This window comes from Babylonia areolata, chromosome 25, assembly GCF_041734735.1.
Source record: "Babylonia areolata isolate BAREFJ2019XMU chromosome 25, ASM4173473v1, whole genome shotgun sequence".
Classification (NCBI taxonomy): Eukaryota; Metazoa; Mollusca; class Gastropoda; order Neogastropoda; family Buccinidae; genus Babylonia; species Babylonia areolata.
In genome coordinates, this window is record NC_134900.1 from 24,197,479 (window position 1) to 24,223,449 (window position 25,971).

Sequence of the window (25,971 nt, forward strand, 5' to 3'; positions counted from 1 at the left end):
GTTTTTTTTGTTTTGTTTTGTTTTTTGACAGTTTTTTTAACTTTTTAAAAAATATTTATTTTTCCCTTTGTTGTAAGTTCAGCATTTATTTTCGATTGATGATTTATTGATTTGTGTTGTATGATGTTCTTATTGTTGTCTGAGAAGGGTCCAGTTAAAAGTTAGTTTGAATCCAGGAAAAGATAGAAAATGCAAGGAAAAGAACACAAACTTAGGCGATTGGATGTGAAGGTTGTAGGAATGGAAGGTGACTGTCAGAGAAGATGGTGCTGCATAGGCAGGCAGAAGGGAGGTAATATATTAAGGGAGGCTGCTACTTTCTGTTTCTCTGCCTGGGTGGAGTGGTATTTTGCACAGGACAGGAATCAGACCCCTGCTGGATAATGCACCATTGCGTCATGGTATAGTCTTATTAAACATGATTTTAGGGAACAAAAAGTTTGCAGAGCACCAGGGTCTTACCTTATTTTATTCCCAATTATGATACAATTCAATTTAGAAAAACAGCAAGAAAATCAGGTCCACCAAATAATGTTTAAAATTTGAAAATAATCACACAACACCCTTTTAAAACCCCAAAAACAGTATTTTAGTTTGTTCATAAATCTTGCTTATGTATCATATCAGTGTTTAAAACTTCAGTGTTTCATTTATCTGTTCTTTAGATGAGGCACCTTGGGAGAATTGGTTAGGTGTTGGATTTCTGATCAAGTGTTCACCAGTGATCAGGGTTCAAGTCCCTTTTTCAGCATGGTGTTGTGTCCTTGCAAAAGACACTTTACTCCACTTTTCTTCAATCCACCCAGGTGTGAACGGGTACATGGCTTTGGTTGGGAGAAGATTGGACCCCATCTTGTTATGCTGAGCCCTGGACACAGTGGATGTGATTTCACTGCTGTGACAGTATATGGGGCCTTTAGTCTTTAATTGTTAGGGATATTTTGATTGTACGTGTTGCAAACCGCCCTTTATTCTTAAACGTAAAGGATAAGTGGTAATTGTTAAGGGCACTATTTTATTAATTCTTTTTCCTGAAATCAAGCTTTGAATGTTGTATACTCTTTGTGTCTGTGTCTGTTCCTCTGTCTGTCTGTCAAACACACACACACACACACACACACACACACACACACACTTTCTTATTCTGTGTTGTTTCTCTGTTTTTTTGTTACCCACATTTATGAATAATTATTTTGTGCAGTAACAAAAAACAAAAACAAAACAAAACAAAAAATTATTAAATTCTGTTTGAGAACTCTGATGCAATTTTGTTTACACATACTTCATTTCTGAATGTGCTTGAAATATATATGCATGTATATTATTTTTCCAGATCTGACACAAAATGACTTTGAACCATGCAGTATATCTCACCATGTTGATGCATTAACTGCTGAACCTCAGTGAAACCAGATCAGTGTGGTGTGATTCTAAATCGCTGCCACTACTTTTGAGATTGTTTTCAGTGGTGAAATTGATTCCTACTTCCGGGAGGTTATCGGCCGTAGTACTTTCGTTTTCTCCGCATAGGCGGATAGTAGTTTGCACAGGACAGGAATGTCAGACCCCTGCCGGAGTCTGCACTAGTTGGGTCACGGTAAGTATGTTATTTAAACGTAATTTTAGATAGAAAATTTCCTTTTTGCTGTACAAAAGTATAGCAACCCCAAAAGGAAGAAGTCCAGAGGAGGAATGATGACGGGCATCCTGACCCGTCAGCTTTATCAGTCAGGTGACACCTTTCACTGATGAAGGGTTCTGGTCAGCAGCAGTCAGGGGTTAGTCAATGAAAGGACAGAAACGTATAAAAAGCAAAAAAAAAAAAAAAAAAAAATTTAGCCACAAATGTAGGACAGGTCAGGAAATCCAAGATGGCTGCTGGAAAAGAGGACGCTGCTTTCGTTAACACAAGGGAGCAAACTACCAAAGGAGGCTATTTGCCGCAGCTTCTTTCAATTTATCTGCATAGCGGACTAGTAGTTTGGACAGGATAGGAATCCAGACCCCTGCCGGAGTCTGCACCAGGGGGTCACGATTAATTATGTTACTTAAACATAATTTTAGGAAAAAAAAATTCCTTTATGCATCATAGCAGTATGGCTTGTGATGTCTGCTGTGAAACCAGTAATATGTATTGTATTGCATTGTGTTGTATTGTATTGTATTGCATTGTGTTGTATTGCATTGCATTGTGTTGTATTGCATTGCATTGCATTGGGTTGTATGGTATTGTATTGTATCGTATTGTATTACTTTTTGTCACAATAGATTCCTCAGTGTGAAAATTGAGCTGCTCTCAATGTGGAGAACATGTATGCCACATTGCAGTCACTCTTTTTTTTCATTTATTTTTTTTATTCTCCTGTTTTGTTTTGGTTTTTTTATCTGCCAAGCAAGGAGTTGTCTGAGGTGTTTGATTCCGGGTTCGTTTTGTTCAGAACTGTTGGGAGTCATTTTTGTTTCCCCAAGTATTTGTGTCACAGTGTGCAATATGTTTGCATGGGCAGCAGGTCAATTGTCTCCCTTCCGTCTGGTCACTCTTCCCAACAAAAGGGTTCGTTCACAGTCATGGCAGTCTGGAAAAGTCCTTGTTTAAATGAGAGAACCATTTCCAGGGCTTGAAGAGTCTTGTGAAAATATGTTTTGCCCTTCAGGGCTTGGAAAAGTCTTGGAATTTTAGTAAAACCGTTGATAAGTACCATTCAAAAAAGAGTTTAATGCATTTAACAAAAAAGAAAAAAACACAAAAAAAACAACAACAAAAAACCCCAACAAACCCCCCCAAAAAAACAAACAAATGTAGTGAACAAAATATGTTTGAAATTCAGCTGTCTCTTTCACCAGGGGTGTAGCAGACGATTTTTTTTTTTTTTTTTTTCAATATTCCATTTGGCTTTGTGTTTGGTGTGGAGAATGTTCAGTCTGGTCTGGAAAGTCTGGAATTTTGTGTGGTCATAGCTGTGGGAGCCATGTAACAACACAAAATTCCCTGTTCTCTCCTGTTTTTCACATGCCTGTGTGGTGATTGTACATGTGTAATGTATTTTGGTGGCAGTGAATGTGTTGGTGACATTTTATTGTGAAAGCTCTAAAGAACATTTTTATTGAAAATGTATATCAGCGGTCAGTGAGTATCAAAATTAGTGGTTGATAAATATAAAATAAAAGGAACAATTTTTATGTGTTCAAGGACAGTGCAGTGCTGCAAGAAACATTAAAACACTCAGCTCAGCATGCAGAAGCTTATAACGCATACTCTTGTCATAGTATGTGCACAAAATTAGCTGAAATAAGAATCATGAGAAGTACTAATGTATACGACACCACACACACACACAGGTGCTATCTCTCAGTGAATCAAATGCGAAAAACACTGTAACAGTCACCTCATCCCCTCCCACCCCCCAACCCCACACCCCCTCTCAAACTCCCCTGGTGTGTTTTTGATTTCTAAACTGCCAGTTTCTGAGTTCTGAACTGCCAGTTTCTGAATTCTGTAATAACACCAGTCAGTTTGCCCATCGGTACAGAATGAGCAGACCTGCCAACCAGTGTTTGCCAATTTTGTATGAGAGGGTCCAGGTTACATTGTTACATTATTTTGTCAGTGAATTTGGAGTACACTTTTTTGTTTTGTTTTGAAAGTTGGCATTTTTTTCTGTGCTCAAGTAAATATTCGATGATAGGCATGTTTAAATGAGGAAGCTGATTGATGTATGTGATGTGTGTGTGAATGTGTGTGTGTATGTTTGTGTACTTGTGTTTTGTATGTGTGTGTGTGTGTGTGTTAGAGAAAGAGAAAACAGAACGCTGTTGCACATCTGACTGTATTGTATGTAAGGTATGAAACCTCTCAGTGTGACTGGACGATAAGAAAGGAGAACAATATCTCAGCACCAGTGGATGACCCATAAATGTTGTCAGCTTCATAGCCTTGTATCTCATGAATAAAACGCAATTCACAACGCATTGCAAAATTACTTGTGGCTCTTGGATCAGTTAGAATGTGGTGCCTGTGAAAAGTGTTGTGTGATGTTAGTGTATGCATGAGGAGGCACCTTGGCAAAATCAGGCATGGGACTTCTGATCCAGTGTTCACCAGTGATCAGAATTCAAGGCTCTGTTTCAGCATGGTGTGTACTCTTTGGAAAGGCACTTTACTCTGACTTTTCCTCACTCCACCCAGGTGTGAATGGATACCTGACTTTGGTTGGGAAAGATTAAAACAGTGGAAGGAGATTATTGGGCCTTGCCTTCTGATGCTGAGCCCTGGGCTGGGTGGATATGAATTCACTGCACCAATAATAATAATAATAATGATAATAATGACAGTAGTCATATAATGCTGAATCTTGTGCAGAGACAAATCTAAGCGATTTCACACCAGTCATTCACACGCATGCATAACTATATCTAAAACTGAAGACAATGAAGAGACGGGAGGGAGGCTATCTTGTGAAGAGGTGGGTTTTAAGGCCAGATTTGAAAGAGCTGAGTGCGGACCTCTAACCTTTATCTGTAATGCCTGGTAGTGTTGTTCTCCAGGACTGTTGACACTGCCACAGTCAGTTTTCAAAGAGGCATCACTGAGTTCAGACAAATCTATATTCCTTTCACCACATCTACGAGGCAGATGCCTGACCAGCAGCATAGGCCATCATGCTGGTCAGCCCTTGACTGCATGCATATATATTTGCGTGTCTGCCAGAGTGGATTTCTTCTACTGAATTTTGCCAGAGGACAACCCCTTAGTTGCCATGGATTCTTTGTCAGTGCGTGCTACACATGGGACCTCTGTTTATCATTTCATCTGAATGACTAGATGCACACACACACACACACACACACACACACACACACACTCATATGTGTCAAGAATCAAGAAAGTTTAATCCTTTAACCCCTGTTGGGTCCTGGAGAATAGACATAAGCAGCATGCATTGGTTTTGTTTTTGAAAATATTAAAAGTCAACTAAACAAAACAACAACAACAAAAAACGAAAATAATGATTGATAGATAAATAGATTAAAAAAAAAAATAAAAAAAAAATTGAAACAGTCACTGAAACACATAGAATTGGTGATAAAATAAAGGTAAGAACACACTAGCACTGCCCTTGTGATGCCTTGATGTCCAAAATCTAGGGTGTTGATTCCAACCAATAACTTTCAACCTTTTATAAAAAAAAGGAAAAAAAAGAAAGTCTGAACATTATCAACTGTTCTCATCATAACAAATCCATTGGAAAATACCCAAAAGCTGTTTTGATTAAGGTGTATCATCTCAGTGACGTCATGGTATCTCAATTTTTACTTTCTTCCTGGGTAAAGCAATTTAATGGTGGTCTACCCACTCCGATGCACCGGTACTGTCCATCGAAAACGAGGCTTGACAACTTCGGTGTCCATCCGAAACGGAGTGTGAAAGTAGAAACATTGAGAGCTGCAAACGAAGTTAAATTTTGTGTGTCAGAATGGCTGATTATTTGATAACCGGTGGAGCAGGCTACGTTCCGGACGACGGCATAACTGGCGCTGATTTGATAACATCTGGAGAAGGTCTAACTTACCAGTAAGTAAGCACAGTTGACCGATTTGAGCGAGTAGTTTTTTGCGGTCCAAACATGAACTTTGCCGTGGGAGAAAGTGTGCAAAAACATTTATTAGGCTAACACAAACGACTTTTGTCAGCATTCAAGTTCTACAAAAACTCGCATTTAGATAATCGAATATGGTCCGGGTAAAGCCTTCATAATGTAGGTTAACAATTATTTTCTTCTATTCGCTTGATTTTGTGAAGAGTCACGGGGGCGCCTACAACGTCCCTGCAAGTCTGTCATTCAAACATGCACGAAAATGCCCCCCAAACATGTCCCAGCATTTAGGATACTAAAATAAGACCATGCTGCAAGTAGGCTCTTCATTTTTACCTAGACCTATCATAGACTGGAACTGCCTGCCCCAAGTACCTGTGGAGGCCAAAACGCTTATTGACACTTTTGTGTCAAGGGTCTCCAAGCAGTAAACAACACTTCCACTTCCAGTGCCCCCCACACTCCACGCCACCTTCCCCACCCCAACCCCACCTCTCCCACCCAAATACCCTATCCAATTACCTCCTGTCCCTCCTCACCCCCCAATTCCCCCGAATAGCAGTGGAATGGTGCCACCTTCACCTCTACTTCTTCACATCATCAAGGAACACCAACTACAAAATAGTAATAGCAACCCCCTCGCCCCTCCCCTCTCCCACCCCCAGTTTTAGGTGCCAGGATTATCAATTCATATGATTGTGGGCCCTCAGCAATGAATAAGAAGAAGAGGTCTATGGTAAACCTGCTAAATAATATACAAGAAGCCACTATTTGTGTGTTTTTGACCAATTTCATCACACACTTTTGCTAGCAAGAACAGCATTGATCTGTCAAAGCATCCTTTAGATTTTTCCAGTTTTATTATTAAGGTGACCATATTGGGTGTTGCAATGAAGAACAGATAAAGTCACTTATCTATATTTCCCTCATTGCCCCTCTCCTTCCCCCTGTCTCTCCACCCCCCTCCCCACCCCCCAACTCTCTCTCTCTGTCTCACTCTCTCATGTATAGTAATTTAGTTATTTAACTTATTATATACTTTACTGCGCATTTAATGCAATCTGCATATATTATATACAGATATTATATACAGATTGCATTACATGTGTCGTATATAAGAACTAAAGATATGAGTTGTATGGAAGATGTTTCTTTATCATATGAAAAAAGACATGACATGTTATTAACAGAGTTTAAGTTTGGTTCAGGACGCCACGGGTCATTTGGCACCACAAAATGGGTCATTTTAAAAATTTATGGGCCTGAAAGAAACAACCCCTAATTATTCCTGCTCCCTGCATCTATATAGGGCCACCCCACACTCCAAACATTTGTAAGGTGTTCTGACTTTCTACTTTGCCCATTACATTCACTGGTGCATGAATTGGTGTTTGTGTGTGTGTGTGTGTGTGTGTGTGTGTGTGTGTGTGTGACAGTATGTAGTGACTATGTGCTAATGTTTGCCGTGTCATGATGAGCATGGAAAATACAACAAAGTCAAAACTAAACTTTATTGCTGAAACATGCTGTGTCATGATCATGGTGATCATGATCATGATGAACACCGAAAATACAACATAGTCATAGCTAAACATTATTGCTGAAACAAAACAAAACAAAAAAGTATGTTAGCAGGTTCGAACCAGGTGCATTAGGTTCAAGAATAAGTAGACTTACTGCAGTAAATCATACCTACCATTACCAATGATATTCAAAAATTAATATCTAATTGCATTTTTGTGTGTGCATCATAATCGATTATGGTATTCGAGGTGATAAGGCTGTTTAATTATTATTTAGGTATATCTAATTATCTTGATTATTTAAGAAATTCTTTTAAGTCCGCGGTAAAGGAGACATTGGCATTGCCTCTGGCACACCCAAACATGTAGCCGTTTTCTCCAGATCTGCATGTTTGACAGGCTGACAGAAACTACAACGCGGTCCATTCAGTTTCTTTTTCATGTTCATTCTAGTTAATTCTGTAGTATCCATTATGAAATATTCATGCGGTAAACACATGGATGGTGTCATTGGAGTTACTGTATGGGTTCTGTTAAGAATTTGTATAATTTCTTTTCTTTTAATTGCAAACAAGAAAAACAAGATCAGCCGTCTTCAAACCAAACCATAAAGTGTGATATTCTGGATTCAGATCCTCATCAAAATAAACTGTTGATTATCTGGAAATACTGCTTAATCTGGAAGACTTAAATCTGTTATTGGTATGACTGTGAAGATTTTTTTCCCCATGTACTATGTTGGATCCAAATTTGGTATTGGCAGACAAAGTATTTCCAGATAAAATGACAGTGTTAAAGTTTACCATGGACACACAGACATGCAAACAGACACACACATGTAAACACACACACACACACACACACACACACACACACACACACACACACACACACAACTGAACACCGGGTTATTACATAGACTCACATTGTTTACACTTTAGAATGGATATTTGCTGAAATCTGCTCCTTTGAAATTAATATCCTGTTAAAATATAATTTGCTCCTTTGATAATATAATTTCTGTTTTGTTTCAGCGATTTCCTGATTCTACCTGGGTTTATTGATTTCACAGCTGATGAAGTGGTAAATAATTTTTCTTTTTGTTTCACTAGAACTGGGAAAAATGTTTGATGGGGTGTAACTGTAAGCCCATGATTTCTTGCAATCCCACAATTTCTCTTCATGTTTTTGGAGATGTGCATGCTGGGTATGTTCTTGTTTTCATAACCCACTGAATGCTGCGAGAAATCGTGTGATTGTGAGAAATCCAGGTTTAGTGTTTTCTCTCAGTTGCAAGAAATCGGCCCCTTATTTTAATCAAAAATATTTCCTTTGTCATCGGAGTTGGGTTTTTGTCTTTTCCCAATGTTAATCTAAGAGAAAAATGAGAGAGAGAAAAAGAAATGAGAAATGGAGGGGGTGAGGGGTGGTGGGGAGGGGGCAGCGACAATTCCGATCATGATAATGACAGTGGTGTCAGCGAAGACATAAACAACAGACAGTAAAGGCGATGACACAGTTCTGGTTTAAAAAGAAAAAATGTATATGAGTGAGTGAGTTGGTGAGTGAGTGTGTGTGTGTGTGTGTGTGTGTGTGTGTGTGTGTGTGTGTTTCCTTTTGTGTGTTTCTTGGCTGGTTGATGCGTCCTTTTCTTTCACTCTGTTAAAATGTTTTCATGTCCTGAGTCTCTTCTATGAAACTGAGAATCTCATTTTCATTGCAGTCTTACATGCAAAAGGATGCTGACACAAACAGATGAACAAATGAGCGAGCATGAAATGAAGAACATTCTGCATAAATTTGACAGAAGAGGTTGCATCACAACAAACAAAAAATATTTGGTCCAGTTTTCATGCTCCCAACGTGAGAATAAATGATTGTGAAACTTTTTTTTTTCTATCACATTTATGTAGAGAGTTGAATCAATTTGATGTTATTCCCAATATCCCTCTGGAAAGATTTGTTTCAAGTCTTATGATATGATGTGATATTATCAGTATTATGTTACATTATATTACATTATATTATGTAAATGTTACGCTATATCATACCGTATCATATCATATTATGTTATATTATGTCAGATTATATTATGTTATATTTCTGTTTGAGTTATGTACATTGCCTTAATTTTGTTGTTTGTTATTGAATTTGAGGTCAATGCATTGCATTGATCCATCTTATGTGAAATGCAATAGATAGATGTGTTTCAGTGTCATCTCTGTCAATACTTTCAATAATGCCACTGTCGTTATCATTATCGTCATTGTCGTTGTCCCCCTCTTTCTCTTTTCTTTTCCCCTCTCTGATTTTTCTCATAGATATGTATTAGGAAAAGACAAGAACCCAGCTCCTTTGACAAAGGAAATATTTTTGATAAAAATAAGGGGGACTTCCCATGATTTCTTACAACTGAGAGAAAACGTGGGAGGGGAACAAGTGAGAGAAATCATGGGGGCACCCCCCCCCCTCCCCCCCAAGAAATTGTTGGCTTACATGGGGTGTGGGTGTTGGTGTTCACATGCACACACAAGAGAGAAATCAATGTTTGTCAGTGTGTATCAGTGTATTGTGTGTATCATGTGTCCGTATCTTGTGTGCAGGTGCTTGTGTGTGTGTGTGTGTGTGTGTGTGTGTGTTTTATCTTTAAATCAATTGCCATAGTATGATTTTAACCTGTAAGCTCTCTCTGATCTCAGTGAGGTGACAGCCCTTCACTGACATCCTGACCTGTAAGCTCTGTTACACCTCAGTGAGCTGACAGCCCTTCACTGACGAACATACACATTAGCAGTAGTCTGCACGTTATCAACACAGTCTCAGTCATTTTGATGAGACAGTAAACCAAGGTCCTGTTCACAGCATGCACATGCAAAGGAATTGTCTTTAAAAAAAATCCAGTTTGATTGTTAAACAAATTATACACTTGCAGACAGGAAAAAAAGAAAAACTATGGATGGTGCTGCACTGTGGTGACATGCTCTCCCTGGGGAGCAGCCCAAATTTCACTCAAGAAAAGTTGTTGTGACAAAAAAGTAAAAGAATGCAGTACAGTAGTCAGTACAGTACAGTACAGCACACTGTACAATACAATATAATACAATGCCTTAAAACACAATACCATACCAATCGCTTCACCAATAGCCTCACCAATAGTGTCTTTCCAAAGGCAGCCAGTGCCGTGTGTCTCGAAGCAACCCAAAGTGTATAAAAGATAATTTTGCAGTCAGCATCCTTTTTACTACAGATGTGGTCATCATCCATGTCCATATCGGCATATGTAATGTGCAATGAGTGGCGTATATTCAAGTGAGCACATGTGTTGATATGTTGCGAGTGTGTGTGTGTTTATGTTTAGGTATGCATGTGATGGAGCGTGTGCATGTACAAGCACTGACATTCATGTGCGCCTAAAACCCTACTGTATTTGTGTTTGCATATAGTTTCTTATCCATGTTTCTGTCTCTTTTGTACTATCCTTCCCCCAATATTCCATGTGACCCCAGTACACATGGTAATAAAGACACATTATTTTCAGTTCCACAACACTGAATGGCTGTGTGTATGTGTGTGCAGGATCTGAAGTCAGCACTGACCAGGAAGATCACCCTGAAGGCCCCCCTGGTGTCATCACCCATGGACACCGTCACTGAGTCACAGATGGCCATCGCCATGGCTGTAAGCAGTTGTCATCATAATGATAATTATCCACTGTCGTGATGGTCTATACTGGGGGTGTACGGTAGGGTTACATATTAATTATGATAACAATCTTTATTCAGATGAAGGCCAAAGCCCCTTACTGAAGGGGGTCATCGACATCACAATTCAATCAAAATAGCTAATGTTCAACAATGTTCACAAAATGACAGTTTGTAGTCTCTTCGGTGCTTCATATGATATAAAAATCGCCAAGTCAGGTAAACTCGTGACCTGACAACATGAGCAAATTAAACCTTAAAGTAGATGAATCTTAGTAATATTTTGGTTGAATTAGCTTTTGTCTCAGGCCACTTAAGACAGGGCAACATAACGATAAACGTAATTCATGTTCCTTACCTAGATTGCATAATCAACAGGTATACTTAGATTTACTTCTAAAACTATACCTTTAACTGTACAACAATACCAGAAATACCAAATCTAAATTCTAGAGGAGGTGTATGGAGGAATATTGATATGTATGATAGTCATTTATGACTAAGACCTTCAGAACAGCAGAGGAGGCAACTGCTGTCCCGACTATCTAGGCTAGAATTTGATTATAGTGAAGAGTGTCTTGCCCAAGTTACATCCCCACTCTCTTGGCCAAGAGGGTTTTAGGACAGTCGGCATGGGGATGGTCCCCAAAGACCAACTTGCCCTCAAGGCTGCAGCACTAAAAGCCAGTGCAGTCTTGACTCCTAGTTTTAGGGTCAGTCCACAAAAGGCAGAGCTGTAAATGACTTCCTGGCACCGTGGAGAAACCCAAAATAAGGTTATGTCAATCTCTAATATAAGCTGACCATTCAGCTGAGGAATAGGGACAAAGGGGGACGATAAAGAAAAAACGGGGGAAAGGGTTCTCACACAGGCCAGGGACATGATTATGGAGGCATCTGAGGTAGTTTTCTGTTGTTTTATTCTAAATAGTTACTTGATTTATTACAATCATAATGATTATAAGAAGAAGATAAAGAAGACAGTGCAGCAGTACTGTAGATAGACGGGTGCTGTGTAAATGATTATAACAATGATAATGATATTTATGATACTGCTACTGTCACTACAACTACTCCCAATACTAGTGTGAATTTATATCACGTCTATTCTTAAAATAGGGTTCTAGGCACATCACAAAAGCAGGGTAAATACTGAAATAGATTCATGCTCACACAAATTGTTACACTGTCCATACATACTTGTAAACACATGGGCATACACACACACAGAGATATACACACAGCCATGCACACATGCACACTCACATGTGCACTTACCCACAACAAACACACGCACAAGTTGTTAGCCCATGTCCTATGGATGCTTTCTGGCAATCCCGCTCTTTCTTACACTTTATAGAGAAAGTGTGGGATTGCGAAAAAGCATGGTTGTTTCCCTGACATGTTTTCTCTCAATTGCAAGAAACCATGGGGCTTCTGGCAATGCATGAGAAAGTGTGGGAAGTCCCTCTTATTTTCATTGATAACATTTCCTTTGTCACTGGGGTTAGCTTCTTGTCTTTTGCCAACACACATCTTAGAGGAGAAATGAGAAGGGAAAAAGAAAAGAGAGAGATTATGATGATGGATGATGATGAATTATGAATAACGATGGTGATGTCTCACTTTTTGTGCAGCTGTGTGGTGGGGTTGGAGTGATTCATCACAACTGCACGCCAGAATTTCAGGCCAACGAAGTGCGACGAGTCAAGGTTGGTACTAGTAGGCTGAAAAAAACAAAAGAAAAAACAAGAGACAATAGATCGGAAGGTTATTTTGTTTTATTGATTTTTTTTAATTGCTTCTGTATTTGTATTAGCATTTATTTCAGTTGAAAAATAGGGGGGGAAAGTCATTTGATGAATTAGAAGTTTCCTTTTTTTAATTTTTTAATTTTTAAGTATTTCTCTGGGTTTTTTTTTTCAGTATTCATTTCAGTCAAAAATTGGAAAAAAGTCATATATTGAAGGCTTGTTTTATTTATTCTTTTTTTTTCATAGTATTTTTTGTTGTTGTATTTGTTTCAATTGAAAAAAAAAAAGTAAGTCATACAATACCATGGAGGTTCAGTTTATTTGTTCATTTTTGTAGTGAAAAATGAAAAAAAAAGTTATTTTTTTAACTCCTGGTAGACATGTGAAGACCATATAATCTGAGGAAACTGAACAACACTGACACAAGGTACACAATATTAAAGAAATAGGGAGGGTATGCAGGCCCAGAAGTAGGTCATTTCAGCAGCAGCGCACCACCATAACTGGCGTCTCTGAGTTTGCACTGGCTTTATTCAGATAGATCAGCTCAAATACGTAATAGCAGACATGTAACAAGAAGTATGCTCAAAGTAAACATAGAAGACTAACACAAATAATGGGTGTAATTATAAAACAAATACATCTTGTAAACTTGCAAAAATTGTCACAGAAAATGTTCAAAATCCTATCATCAGCGATTTCCACAACAAAATTTTAGCCTTTTGATGACCTGGAAAAACAGGACATGGAGACATGCATGCATACTTGGTTCTCGCAAAAACTAACCGGGGAACCTTCATGAAAATCTGACGAAAGTGGGTCTGCAAACCCTCCCTATTATTGATATTGGTAAGTGTAGTTCTGTCAGTGCAACTTGTTTTATGTTTAAGTATGTAGTTGTTAGAACTGTGTAAAATTCGGGCTGCTCTTCCCAAGGAGGCATGTCCCTACAGAAAGTACAGAAACTACAACTGAAAACCAGTCAGTTGACACAGTAGACTGGAGGTTTAACAATAAAGATGAAGAGAGGGAAAAGGCCAAGGGGTGGGCAAGGTTCCCTCACAGCCATGAAGTCTGGAACAGTTGTGGAATAACAGGATTGCTGTTTCCAGGGCTGGGAAAGTCATGCAAATAAATGTTTTACCCGTGCAAGATCTGGAAAAATCTGGAAATGTTCATGATACGTTTCACCACATCTCCAGTGTTGAAGAGATTTGCCCATGAAGAAAAAAAGGGCAGTGGATGTTATTGTCAAGAAATTTTGTTTGGGGTAATGGTATTTCAAGAAAATGCAATGTATAAGGCTTTATACAAAGTCATATTTGAAGAAAAAACATTAACAGTACATGTTAAGCCATGCTGAATTACCTTGTGCTCAGAACAAAAACTGATGGCAATCAGTTTTGATTGATGTGTGGTTAATTTGTTGTGTATGTGTGTGTGTGTGTGCTTGCATGTTAGTGTGTGACTTTGTTTTGTGGTCTTGGAAAATGTAATTCAGGGTTTTGGAAAAAGCATGGGAAAAGTATGGAATCTTGTTTGCTCAGACTTGTGGGGATGTTGTATGCTGCCAATAATTGGCTGATATAAAGAGTGGAGATCCAGTTACAGGGGTGATTTTGTATTTGTATTTCTTTTTATCACAACAGATTTCTCTGTGTGAAATTCGAGCTGCTCTCCCCAGGGAGAGCGCATCACTATAATACAGTGCCACCCATTTAAAAAAAATTTTTTCCTGCGTGCAGTTGTATTTGTTTTTCCTATCGAAGTGGATTTTTTATACAGAATTTTGCCAGGAACAACCCTTTTGTTGCCGTGGGTTTTTTTACGTGCACTAAGTGCATGCTGCACACGGGACCTCGGTTTATCGTCTCATCCAAATGACTAGTGTCCAGACCACCACTCAAGGTCTAGTGGAGGGGGAGAAAATACCGGTGGCTGAGCCGTGATTCGAACCAGCGTGCTCAGATTCACTTCCTAGGTGGACGCGATACCTCTAGGCCATCACTCCACATTTTTCTCCCCCCAGGTTTCACCATGAAGACTTTTTCTTTGGGATCTCTTTCTGTCTCTGTCTGTTTTTTTCTTCTTTATCCTTCATTCAAATCTTATTATTTGATTTTATTATTGTTATTCGTTCAGAAAGTGATGTTCTGTAATGATTTTCTCACTTTCAGCAACTACGAATCCGATTACCTGTAAGTGATTTGAATTCAGCTGTCATCCCTGACCGATATGAATAGAATATATATTGAAATGAAATTGAAAAGAAAAAAAAAGAAAAAGAAGATAACTATCTCATTGGGAAAAGTGACAGCTGTAGAGTTTCAGTTTCAAAGGGGTGTCAAAGTGTGCCATCTTATCCATAAGAGCTACACCACTTCCGTTGTTGAAAATAAGAATAAAAGGGCAGCAGGTACCTTACCTTGGCTTAAACCATTGGGGGTGCTGTTCCTTAGGATTTTGTGAAACAGTAACATAAAATGAAATAAGATAATTAAACAAACTGAACAAATGATTGAAAACATTATTTTGATAATGTGGTTAATAATTAGAAGCAAATGAATGATATAATACTAGATATAAACTATAAAGAAAGGGGCGAGGGGGCACGTTTAGTGAACTCGCGTGCCTCCACATACTTGCACACACACACACATACACACACAATGGACATGCTTTGTAAATACACAATTTGTAATCTCACAGAAACCAAGGCTCAACCCTCTGAGCTATGTTGAGTTTGCTAATGATGTGCATGTATATTTGTGAAAACAAACATGAAAGCACGCACGCACTCTCTCTCGCACTCTCTCTCGCTCTCTCCCTCTCTCTCTCTCTCTCTCTATCTTACAATTGAAAATATCTTTACCTGAAGATTGAAAGCTAACTTTACTTCCATTTTACCTTAAGAGCAGAAGCTAACTTTACGCCTAATAAAGTAATAGCGAAAGCTCACTTTACCATTTAAAAGTGAATGCTAAAGGTAACTTTACCTCAAGGTTAAAAGCCAAAGATCAGTTTGGCATGAATTCTGAGTGCAGTTTGAAACTTTTGCGTGGTTTCAGAGGTGTCATTGATTATAGTGAATAAAAGTAATGCAGTCCCAAGAGGAATAAGTCCAGATAAAGAATGGTAACTGACATCCTCACATATAAGCTCTGTCTTATCTCAGTGAGGTGACAGCCCTTCACTGACATCCTGACCTATAAGCTCAGTTTTATCTCAGTGAGCTGACAGCCCTTCACTGACATCCTGACCTGTAAGCTGTGTCTTATCTTAGTGAGCTGACAGCCCTTCACTGACATCCTGACCTGTAAGCTGTGTCTTATCTTAGTGAACTGACAGCCCTTCACTGACATCCTGACCTGTGAGATGTGTCTTATTTCAGTGAGCTGACAGACCTTCATTGACATCATGACCTGACCTGTAAGCTCTGTCTTATCTCAGTGAGCTGACAGCCCTTCACTGACATCCTGACCTGTAAACTCTGTCTTATCTCAGTGAGCTGACAGCCCTTCACTGACATCCTGACCTGTAAGCTCTGTCTTATCTCAGTGAGGTGACAGCCCTTCACTAACATCCTGACCTGTAAGCTCTGTCTTATCTCAGTGAGGTGACAGCCCTTCACTAACATCCTGACCTGTAAGCTCTGTCTTATCTCAGTGAGGTGTCAGCCTTCACTAACATCCTGACATGTAAGCTCTGTCTTATCTCAGTGAGGTGACAGCCCTTCACTAACATCCTGACCTGTAAGCTCTGTCTTATCTCAGTGAGCTGACAGCCCTTCACTAACATCCTGACCTGTAAGCTCTGTCTTATCTCAGTGAGGTGACAGCCCTTCACTAACATCCTGACCTGTAAGCTCTGTCTTATCTCAGTGAGGCTGACAGCCCTTCACTAACATCCTGACCTGTAAGCTGTGTCTTATCTCAGTGAGCTGACAGCCTTCACTGTTAAGTGTACTTGTCAGCAGCAGTCATGAGGTTGATATTCAGTCGTCAATGCGAAGGAGATAAAAAAAAGAAACACAGGAAAATATTAAGTTATCTACTCTATCTTTCTCTCAGCCTAGCTTTTATGCATAGATACATATATAAAAACTGTGAGTGTATATATATCTTGTCAAAATACTTTCATTTATAACTCTTGGTCAGGTGATGACAGTTGTTGTGAATTAACTTTCTCACCATAGATTTGCTGTGTGCATTTCTCTCTGTGTGTGTGTGTGTGTGTATCTTTTTTTTTTTTTCTCGTTGTTTCGATTTAGGTGGGCCAGTATTGCAGTGATGATTTCAGCCTTGAATACTAAATTGTGTGTGTGTATGTGTGTGTGTGTGTGTGTTCGTGGGAATGTTTGTGTGTGTGTGTGTGTGTGTTCATGGGAATGTTTGTGTGTGTGTGTGTGTGTTTGTGGGAATTTTTTTTCTTTTTTGTGTATGTGTGTGTGTGTGTGTCAGTGTATAAAAATTTACCACTTGTGTGTCACTGTATGTGTTTGTGTGCACGTGTGCCGCATGCGCTCAAACACAAATGAATTTTTGCTCTGTATTTTGCTGCCAAATGCTACAATCACACAGCTCTTATATTTTGTGTGTGTGTGTATGAATGTCTGTGTGGTTGTGTGTGTGTGTGTATGTGTATGTGTGAGTGTTTGTGTGTGTGAGTACAGCAAGTGCTCAAAAAAATAGATTTTTACACTGTATTCTGCTGCCAAATGCTACAACCCCACAGAGCTCTTTCGATTGTGTGTGACGCGTTGTGTGTGTATGTGCGTGTGTTTGTGTATGTGTGTGTGTGTATGAATGTGTCACTGTGTGTGTGTCATTTCATGCTTCCCGTGCTTTGTGTTTGCTGGTGTTGAAACAAAATGGTTGAATTTGTTTTGTTTTGTTTTCTAGAGGTGACTAACAGTTTGTGTCTCCTCCCCTGCCCCCTCCTCCCCACTTCCCCTTTTTCTGCCTCCTGCAGTCTTCCTAGTGTTTTATATGTGTGACCACAAGTGTGAGTGGTAATGATATTATGTAATGAGAGTATGGTGAGTGTACTGTATATATATATATATAAATGTATTTTCATGACGAGTGATGCTTCAAAGGTGTACTTTACCAAGCATGGTAATTAGTCAGTTTTGTTTTCATTTTAGATTCTTTTGTGCATAATAGTATTATGTAATGATGTGATCACAAGTGTATCACTGTATGCAGTGAGAATTATTATGTTATGACAGTTTGATAAGCAGCTGATGAAAGCGTTGCTTCAAACATGTACATTAGAATGCTGTATTAAGTCTTTTTTTTTGTTTTCTAATTTATTTTAACCTTTATTATTATTTTTTTTTGTTAGAAAGCTTTCTTTCACATTATTGCAAATTCCCCTATAAAGTCATTTAAAAATGACGAAAAAATGATAGAAATTAGTTTATTTTTAATGACCGGGTAAAATATAAATATGAACATGCATGTATTATTGGAAGAAAAAAACAACCGAACCCTCTCAAAACAAAACAAACAAAACAACAATAAATTACCAGGGGCATTGGAAAAAAACAACAACAAGGAATTGATAGACAAAGACACACAGAAATAAATAACCTACTAGAGCAGTTAGATTAGGTAAATCTACATCATAATTATAGTTTTTGAGTTATATTGACAGATTCACATGCGCACACACTCACGCACAAAATCAGAACCAAGCCATCTTTTTTTTTTCTTTTCACTGCCAGCAAGTATATTTGTTTTCCTATCAAAGTGAATTTACATTAAACATTTTTTTTTTTACGGACATTCCTTTTGTTGCCGTTAATTCTTTTACGTGTGCTCAGTGCATGCTATGTGCGGGACCTTGGTTTATTGTCTTACTCAAAAGAGTTAGTATCCAGACCAACACTCAAGGTATAGTGGAGGGGGAGAAAACACAGGCAAGTGAGGGATTTGATTGGGTGCACTGAGAATCTCTCACTTCCTTGGTGGGCGTTTTGCCACACGGTGCAGAACTGGAACTGTTTTGAACCAGTGCTGTGAATGACGGACTCTTCTGATGAGACACTGAAAAGAACACACACAGGCTTCCTAATGGTTTTAGAAATGAGGGGTTTTTTTTGTGTTTTTTTTAAATGACAAGCCATTTTCAAGTCCTTAAAAATCTTCAAAAATGATTCAGGTTTGTAGAAGTTTGTGATTTTTTGGGGGGGGGGATTTTTTTTTTTTTTTTTTTATCTCTGTTTTACTGAAATAAATGATGTACATTGTTTTTGTCAGTGGCAAAGCATGGCTGCAAAAAAAACTATCCACAGAATTCAAAGTAATACAAAGATTTTGAAATATCTTCTCCCAAAGTGGCAATTCTCATCTGTATAAACTATAGCAGACAGCAATTCCTTGAAGGGCAAAGGCCAACACTGAAAATACTGTTCATTTCATTCACATACCTGAGGTTTTTCATTGTGCGCCTTTGGTGGGTATGTTTTTATTATTATTATTATTATTTTTTTTTTTTAATTTGGTGATTAGAATTGATATAAACCCAGTCATATATAAAATGTGTACACAGCTTTGCAACCCAAATGAACAAAAGCAGTCAGTATTTAGATTAAGGGAAAGAAGCCTCAGGCCTCTATATGTGCATGTATATACATTTGTATGTAAACATGTGTGTGTTTGTTATGTGTTGTGTATAATATCTTGTGTTTCGTAAAACACATAGAGCGGTTTTCTGGATAAAATATACATAAGTATCCATTATTATTCTTACTAATATTATTATTATTGTTACTAGTATCATTATCATCATCATCTTCATCATCATCATTGTCATTATTATCATTATTGTAATTATCATTGTCACCATAATTATTATAATCATCATTATCATATTCATCATCATTGTATTTCCCTGACCCACCAGAAATACGAGCAAGGCTTCATCCTGGACCCCCTGGTGATGTCACCAACACACTGTGTGTCGGACGTCATGGATGCCAAGAAGCGCTACGGCTTTTCGGGAATCCCCATCACGGAGCAGGGCTTGATGGGACAACGGCTGGTGGGGCTGGTCACGCAGCGTGATGTCGACTTCCTCACTCAGGACCAGTACGACACGCCCTTGTCCCAGGTGGGTGGGGCCTCACGGTGACAGTTTGATGATAATGGTAATGACAGTAATCAGTATTTACATAGCGCTGAATCTTGTGCTGAGACAAATCAAAGAGCTTTCACACCAGTCACTCACACGCACACATAACTCTAAACTTGAAAATCTGAAGACAGAGAAGAGGCAGGGGAGGAAGGCTATCTTGGGAAGAGGTGGGCTTTAAGGCCAGACTTGAAAGACCTGAGTGTGGAGACCTGACAAGGTGAAGGAGGGAGCTCATTCCAAATGCAAGGTCCAGAGACAGAGAAAGAATGATGGCTGACTGTGGAGTGTTTGAATCTGGGTATGAGTAACCAGAGTGGATTGGACGTCGATCGTAGAGAGTGAGATGGGGTGTAGAGGTGAAGGCAGCCACAGAGGTAGGAAGATGATGATGACGATGATGATGTTGTGGATGCTTATTCAGCGCCTGTCCTCAGTCAGAGACCAAGCTCTAAGCGTTTTACAAACATGGGGTCGTACATTGATATCAGTACTTCTGTCGTGCCTATCCTCTGTTGGAGACCAAGCTCTAAAGCGCTTTACAAACAAGGAGTTATCTGCACAACAGGCTGCCTACCTAGGTAGACTGATATCTGCCATTGTGCGCTTATTATTCATTTCCTTTGTCATTTAATCAGGTTTCAGCCAGTCATACATACACACAGCATTTCATGAGTATGACCAATTTTGTTTATTTACCCTGCAATGTAGGCGGCCATATTTTGTTTTCGGGAGGGTGGATCCTGGGTACGTTTTTGTTTCCATAACCCACTGAACGCTTACAAGGATTACAGGATGCATATTTGATCTTCTGCGTGTGCATACACACGAAGGAGGTTCAGGCAGTAGAAGGTCTAGAATTTCCCTGATAACTTTGCACACTTTGCTACCATTCCAGAATAGCTGTATTTGTTATATTCCAGGACTTGGCACAGTGTTCATCAAACAAGTCCAGGTTGTTGTTGTTTTTTTGTTTTATTTATTTATTTATTTACTATTTTCTTTCACATAATTATGATTGATAATAATGATATAATGTGCATTTTTTATTGCATCCTTTCTCTACAAGTGCTTAGGGCATTTCACTTGAAAGAAAAAGTTACCAGTTGATAAACCACTTATGACCACTTTTTCTCTCTCCCCAAACTCTCCCCCCCCCCCCCCCCCCCCCCCCCCCCCCCCCCCCCCCCCAACGCCCTTCTCTCATTCCTCATTCATGTAAACTGAGTTGGACAGCATGGGGTGATGTTGGACAGCATATGGAGATGTAGGAAACTGAGTACTTACAGATAGGTTCTGAAAAGATGAGTTTTCAGTGGAGAGCGAAAGGAGTCAGATGAACAGATATCATGTGGAAGGTTGTTGCAGATACGAGGAGTAGCAGATAGCAGAGAGTGTTCATCATAGCTTGTTGTATGATGATGATGACGATGAAGATGATAAAAGGTACAAACGAAGACCTGATATCGGCAGGACATGGGGTGATGATGATAATGGTTAAGATGACGACAGCAGTGATGATGTATTACACAGGTGATGATGAAGTACAAAGTCCTGATTGTGGCAGGACATGGGGTGATGACGATGATGATGATGGTAATGGTAATGATGATGATGATGAATATAACACAGGTGGTGACAAAGCACGAACACCTGATAGTGGCAGGACATTAGGTGATGATGGTGATGATGATGATTATGATGGTGATGATGATGATGATGGTGGTGGTGATTATGATGATGATAATGATGGTGGTGGTGGTGATTATGATGATGATGATGGTGGTGGTGGTGATTATGATGATGATGATGGTGGTGGTGGTGATGATGATGATGATGATGATGATGATGATGATGATGACATACATCACAGGTGATGACAAAGTACGAAGACCTGATAGTGGCAGGCCATGGGGTGACGCTGAAAGAAGCCAACAGCATTCTGCAGAAAAGCAAGAAAGGTATTGTGTTGTATTGCCTTGTGTTGTGTTGTATTGTGGATGTATATTGGATTTTTCTAAAGAATGTTGCCACGGACAACCCCTTTTTGCCATGTATTCTTTGTACGCTAAATGCACACTGCACATGGGACATCAGATTTATTGTCTCATCGAAAAGACTTGATGTTTGAAATTTACATTGGGTGGAGATGATGGGATGAGGGTGGTGGTGGGCTTTGGGGGAAGGAAGAATTGTTTCAGATTGGTTCATGTGTACGTGCTTGTGTGTGTGTGTGTGTGTGTGTGTGTGTGTTTTGCTTCCTCTACTGTTCTGATGGTCATAGCTAGACACGACTATCATACACACTTTGATGTTTTGTGCCGATTCATTTTCAGGTAGTCAGACAAAACTGACTACCATACACACTTTGATGTTGAGTTCCAGTTCATTTACTGATTGTCAGACACAACTGACTACCATACACACTTTGATGTTGAGTTCCAGTTCATTTTCAGGTAGTCAGACACAACTGACTACCATACACACTTTGATGTTGAGTTCCAGTTCATTTTCAGGTAGTCAGACATGACTGACTATTATACACACTTTGATGTTGAGTTCCAGTTCATTTTCAGGTAGTCAGACATGACTGACTATTATACACACTTTGATGTTGAGTTCCAGTTCATTTTCAGGTAGTCAGACATGACTATTATACACACTTTGATGTTGAGTTCCAGTTCATTTTCAGGTAGTCAGACATGACTGACTATTATACACACTTTGATGTTGAGTTCCAGTTCATTTTCAGGTAGTCAGACATGACTGACTATTATACACACTTTGATGTTGACATTTTCAGGTAAACTGCCCATCGTGAATGATAATGGGGAGCTTGTGTCCCTCATCGCTCGCACAGACACCAAGAAGAATCGGGAATTCCCTCTGGCCTCGAAAGATGAAAGGTAACTGTTCTGCCTGTCATGTCTTGTGTTGTGTTGTGTTGTGGTGTTGTGTTGTGTTGTGTTGTGTTGTGTTATATGGTCTTGTCTTATTAGTGTTGTATTGTCTTGTATTCTTTTGCATTACTTTTTGGTCACAACACATTTCTTCATGTGAAGTTCAAGCTGCTCTCCACAGGAGACTGTGTTGCTACGTTGCAGCACCGACCTTTATTTCTTTTCTTTTTTTTTTTTCTTTTTTTTGTTTTTGTTTTGTTTTGTTTGTAGCATATTTGTTTTATTTTCATAGAAAAATAATCAGTAAAACATTGTTACCGAATGGACTGTTGTAAAATTTGGTGTGCATGTTGTAAAGATAATGACTGATCCATGTGTAAGCTGAACAAAACTAGTCTGTTGTTTATTTATTTATTTTTTTAATAAGAAAACTTAAGTTTAATTTTGTATCCAGTATTCAAGCAGTGTTCAACCAGCATTTACTGTATCATCAGTACCACCTCAGTTTTTCTGCAAACTGCAAATTAACCTAGAATATAAGTGAATGGAAAGTAAAGTGTGACTGGTAGTTTAAAATACTGAACAAATACAGGAATCAATCATTTCAAGAACTATGTGTGTACCTGAGATCTAAATAAGAGGCCTGTTTATTTATTCTGTGTGTGTGTGTGTGTGTGTGTGTGTGTGTGTGTGTGTTTTTCAATGTTTTTTTGTTGTTGTTTTCTAATATTGTTTGATTGATAACTGATTTTTTTTTTTTTACTTGTATGTCTGCATGTGTGGTTGTGTGCTATTATGCACTTACAGTTTGGTCTCTCACTGAAGATGATAGGTGCTCTATAGTGAATTTATTTGTGGTTAATTTTGTTCTTTTTTGATTAATCAATCAATTGATCGGTTGATTTATTTGTTTATTTTCTAACACTTTTCCCCTGTGTACACACTTCAGGAAGCAGCTGTTAGTGGGAGGAGCTGTCAGCACCCAGGATAGCGACAAGAAACGCATAGAGCTGCTTGTTCAAGCCGGCGTAGACTTTGTGGTGTTGGTAAGGGGGCTTCACTCACTTTGTACTGCCAGTTTGTTCCCCTGATTGTGCATTTACCCCACAGACACCGCCCGTTTGCCTGGGTCAGTAAAAAAAAACCCCAACAACCCCAAAACAAGAAGAAATCACAAAAAAAACCCACACAAAAACACACACAAAAAACCCCAAAAAGCAACAACAAAAATGAATGAAAGTCAGGAAATTTAATTTAAAAAAATGAATAGTAAAACCATGAGTTAGTTTTGAGTACAACTAAAAATACTTCATACTTTCCCATTGTGTCTTCCTGTGAGAGGTAGAAAGTATCCATCTTGCAAAATCTAATGGGACTTTACTTTATTGCTTTGTACCCAGTCAGTTGACATTGGAACATTGTGTGCAGGACTCGTCCCAAGGCAACTCGACGTACCAGGTGGCGATGTTGGTGTGGATCAAACAGAACTTCCCCGACCTGCAGGTCATTGCTGGCAATGGTGAGACAACTCAGTGCTACACCATGTTGTGGTCATCCTTGGGTGAAAGGTTAAAGGTCTCATTTCCTTTTTCAGCCATCGGGGCAGTGAATTCATGTCCACTGTGTTGTAAGGCTCAGTATAAGGGGGCGGGGTCCAGTCCTCATCTGCTGCTGCTGTTTTAACTTTCCGCATCAAAGTCAGGTGCCCGTTCACACATAGATGGAGTGAGGAAAATTGGAGTAAAATACCTTGCCCATGGACACACCATGCTGAAACAGGGGTTTGAACCCTGATCACTGGTGAACACTGGATCAGAAGTCCAACACCTGTCCAGTTCTGCCACAGCGCCTCGTGGCACACGTAGTAATGGGAAAATTAATGATGGTAACTACACAGTATGGAAATGACAAGTCAGCAGACATCATTCAGTGTGTATTACAGGAGAAGAGGGTGTAATAGGGTTTGTTACAAATAGTGAAAAGAAATAACACAGTCCACAGAATTTCAAGTCAGATTTATCCTTTTCTCATTTATACATTTTATTTATTGAACACACCATGTCCTGACTGAGATGTTCTGTGGGTTTCTTTTGCTGTTGTAGTGCATAAGACAAGTCATAAAGTATTTGACATGTTCTATGGATTGCTTTTATCTATAGTATGAAGCATTTGATATTGTTAGTTTTATTTATCCTTTTTTTTTTTCTTTTTTTTTGCCATTATACTCTAACCAGACGTACTTTAGATATCATAATTTCATGATGCAAGAGATTGTTGTTTTTGTGGGTTTTTTTTTGCTAAGATGTGTGTCAAACAGATCTGCTGTTACTAAAATACACACCAAACAGATCCGCAGTTGCTAAGGTACACACCAAACAGATCTGCAGTTCTTAGAATACACTCCAAACAGATCTGCAGTTACTAAAATACACACCAAACAGATCTGCAGTTCTTAGAATACACTCCAAACAGATCTGCAGTTACTAAAATACACTCCAAACAGATCTGCAGTTACTAAAATGCACACCAAACACTAAAATACACTCCAAACAGATCTGCAGTTACTAAAATACACTCCAAACAGATCTGCAGTTACTAAAATGCACACCAAACAGATCTGCAGTTGCTGTGATACACAACATACCAAACAGATCTGCAGTTCTTAGAATACACTCCAAACAGATCTGCAGTTACTAAAATACACACCAGACGGATCTGCAGTTGCTAAGATACACACACCAAACAAATGTGCAGTTACTAAAATACACACCAAACAAATGTGCAGTTGCTAAAATACACACCAAACATGTGCAGTTGCTAAAATACACCCCAAACATGTGCAGCTGCTAAAATACACCCCAAACAGACCTGCAGGATCTGACATATGTCTAATGGACATGGGACTCACAGCTCACAAGCAGGAAACAGAAAATGCTGACAAGGCAGAGTGCTACCTGTTTTCATGTTGCTGACTGGGTGACTGCCAATGCTGGCAATGAATAAATGAATGAATGATACGGATATTTAAATAACGTCTATCCTTGGTTGGAGAACAAGTTCTAAGTGCTTTACAAACATGGAGTCATTTGCACAACAGGCTAACTACCTCGGTAGAGCTGACTGACAGCTGCCATTGGGTACTTGTCATTTGTTTTCTCTCATTCAATCAGGTTTCAGTCATGCACACACACTCATACAGACATGCAACATATTACGTGTATGACCGATTTTGTTATTTACCACGTCATACAGGCAATCACATTTTGTTTTTGGAGGGGTACATGCTGGGTATGTTGTTGTTTCCATAACCCACCAAACACTGACGTGGATCACAGGATCTTTAACGTGCGTATTTGATCTTC

The 25,971-nt window shown here is 39.0% G+C and overlaps 2 protein-coding genes across 3 annotated transcripts in view; both read left to right on the top strand.

Annotated features, from left to right (window-relative positions):
• The window catches only part of LOC143299629 (phosducin-like protein), a 15,389-nt gene extending 11,422 nt beyond the window's left edge, over positions 1-3,967 (top strand). Inside the window, exon 8 of the mRNA XM_076612924.1 lies at positions 1-3,967. This exon is cut by the window's left edge and continues 194 nt beyond it. The gene's annotated coding sequence lies outside the window, so the exon portion shown is untranslated.
• A 1,446-nt stretch (positions 3,968-5,413) lies between these two features.
• Positions 5,414-25,971, top strand: part of LOC143299515 (inosine-5'-monophosphate dehydrogenase 1-like) — a 33,608-nt gene continuing 13,050 nt past the window's right edge. Inside the window, exons 1-10 of one of the 2 annotated variants that reach the window (XM_076612777.1) lie at positions 5,414-5,572; positions 8,152-8,200; positions 10,694-10,795; positions 12,456-12,530; positions 14,750-14,770; positions 19,482-19,688; positions 21,583-21,670; positions 22,513-22,615; positions 23,559-23,655; positions 24,038-24,128. In XM_076612777.1, the coding sequence (XP_076468892.1) occupies positions 5,475-5,572; positions 8,152-8,200; positions 10,694-10,795; positions 12,456-12,530; positions 14,750-14,770; positions 19,482-19,688; positions 21,583-21,670; positions 22,513-22,615; positions 23,559-23,655; positions 24,038-24,128 (931 nt within the window). In that variant the 5' untranslated portion in view covers positions 5,414-5,474. The remainder of the gene's footprint in view (positions 5,573-8,151; positions 8,201-10,693; positions 10,796-12,455; positions 12,531-14,749; positions 14,771-19,481; positions 19,689-21,582; positions 21,671-22,512; positions 22,616-23,558; positions 23,656-24,037; positions 24,129-25,971) is intronic. The other variant, XM_076612778.1, reaches the window with a different exon arrangement.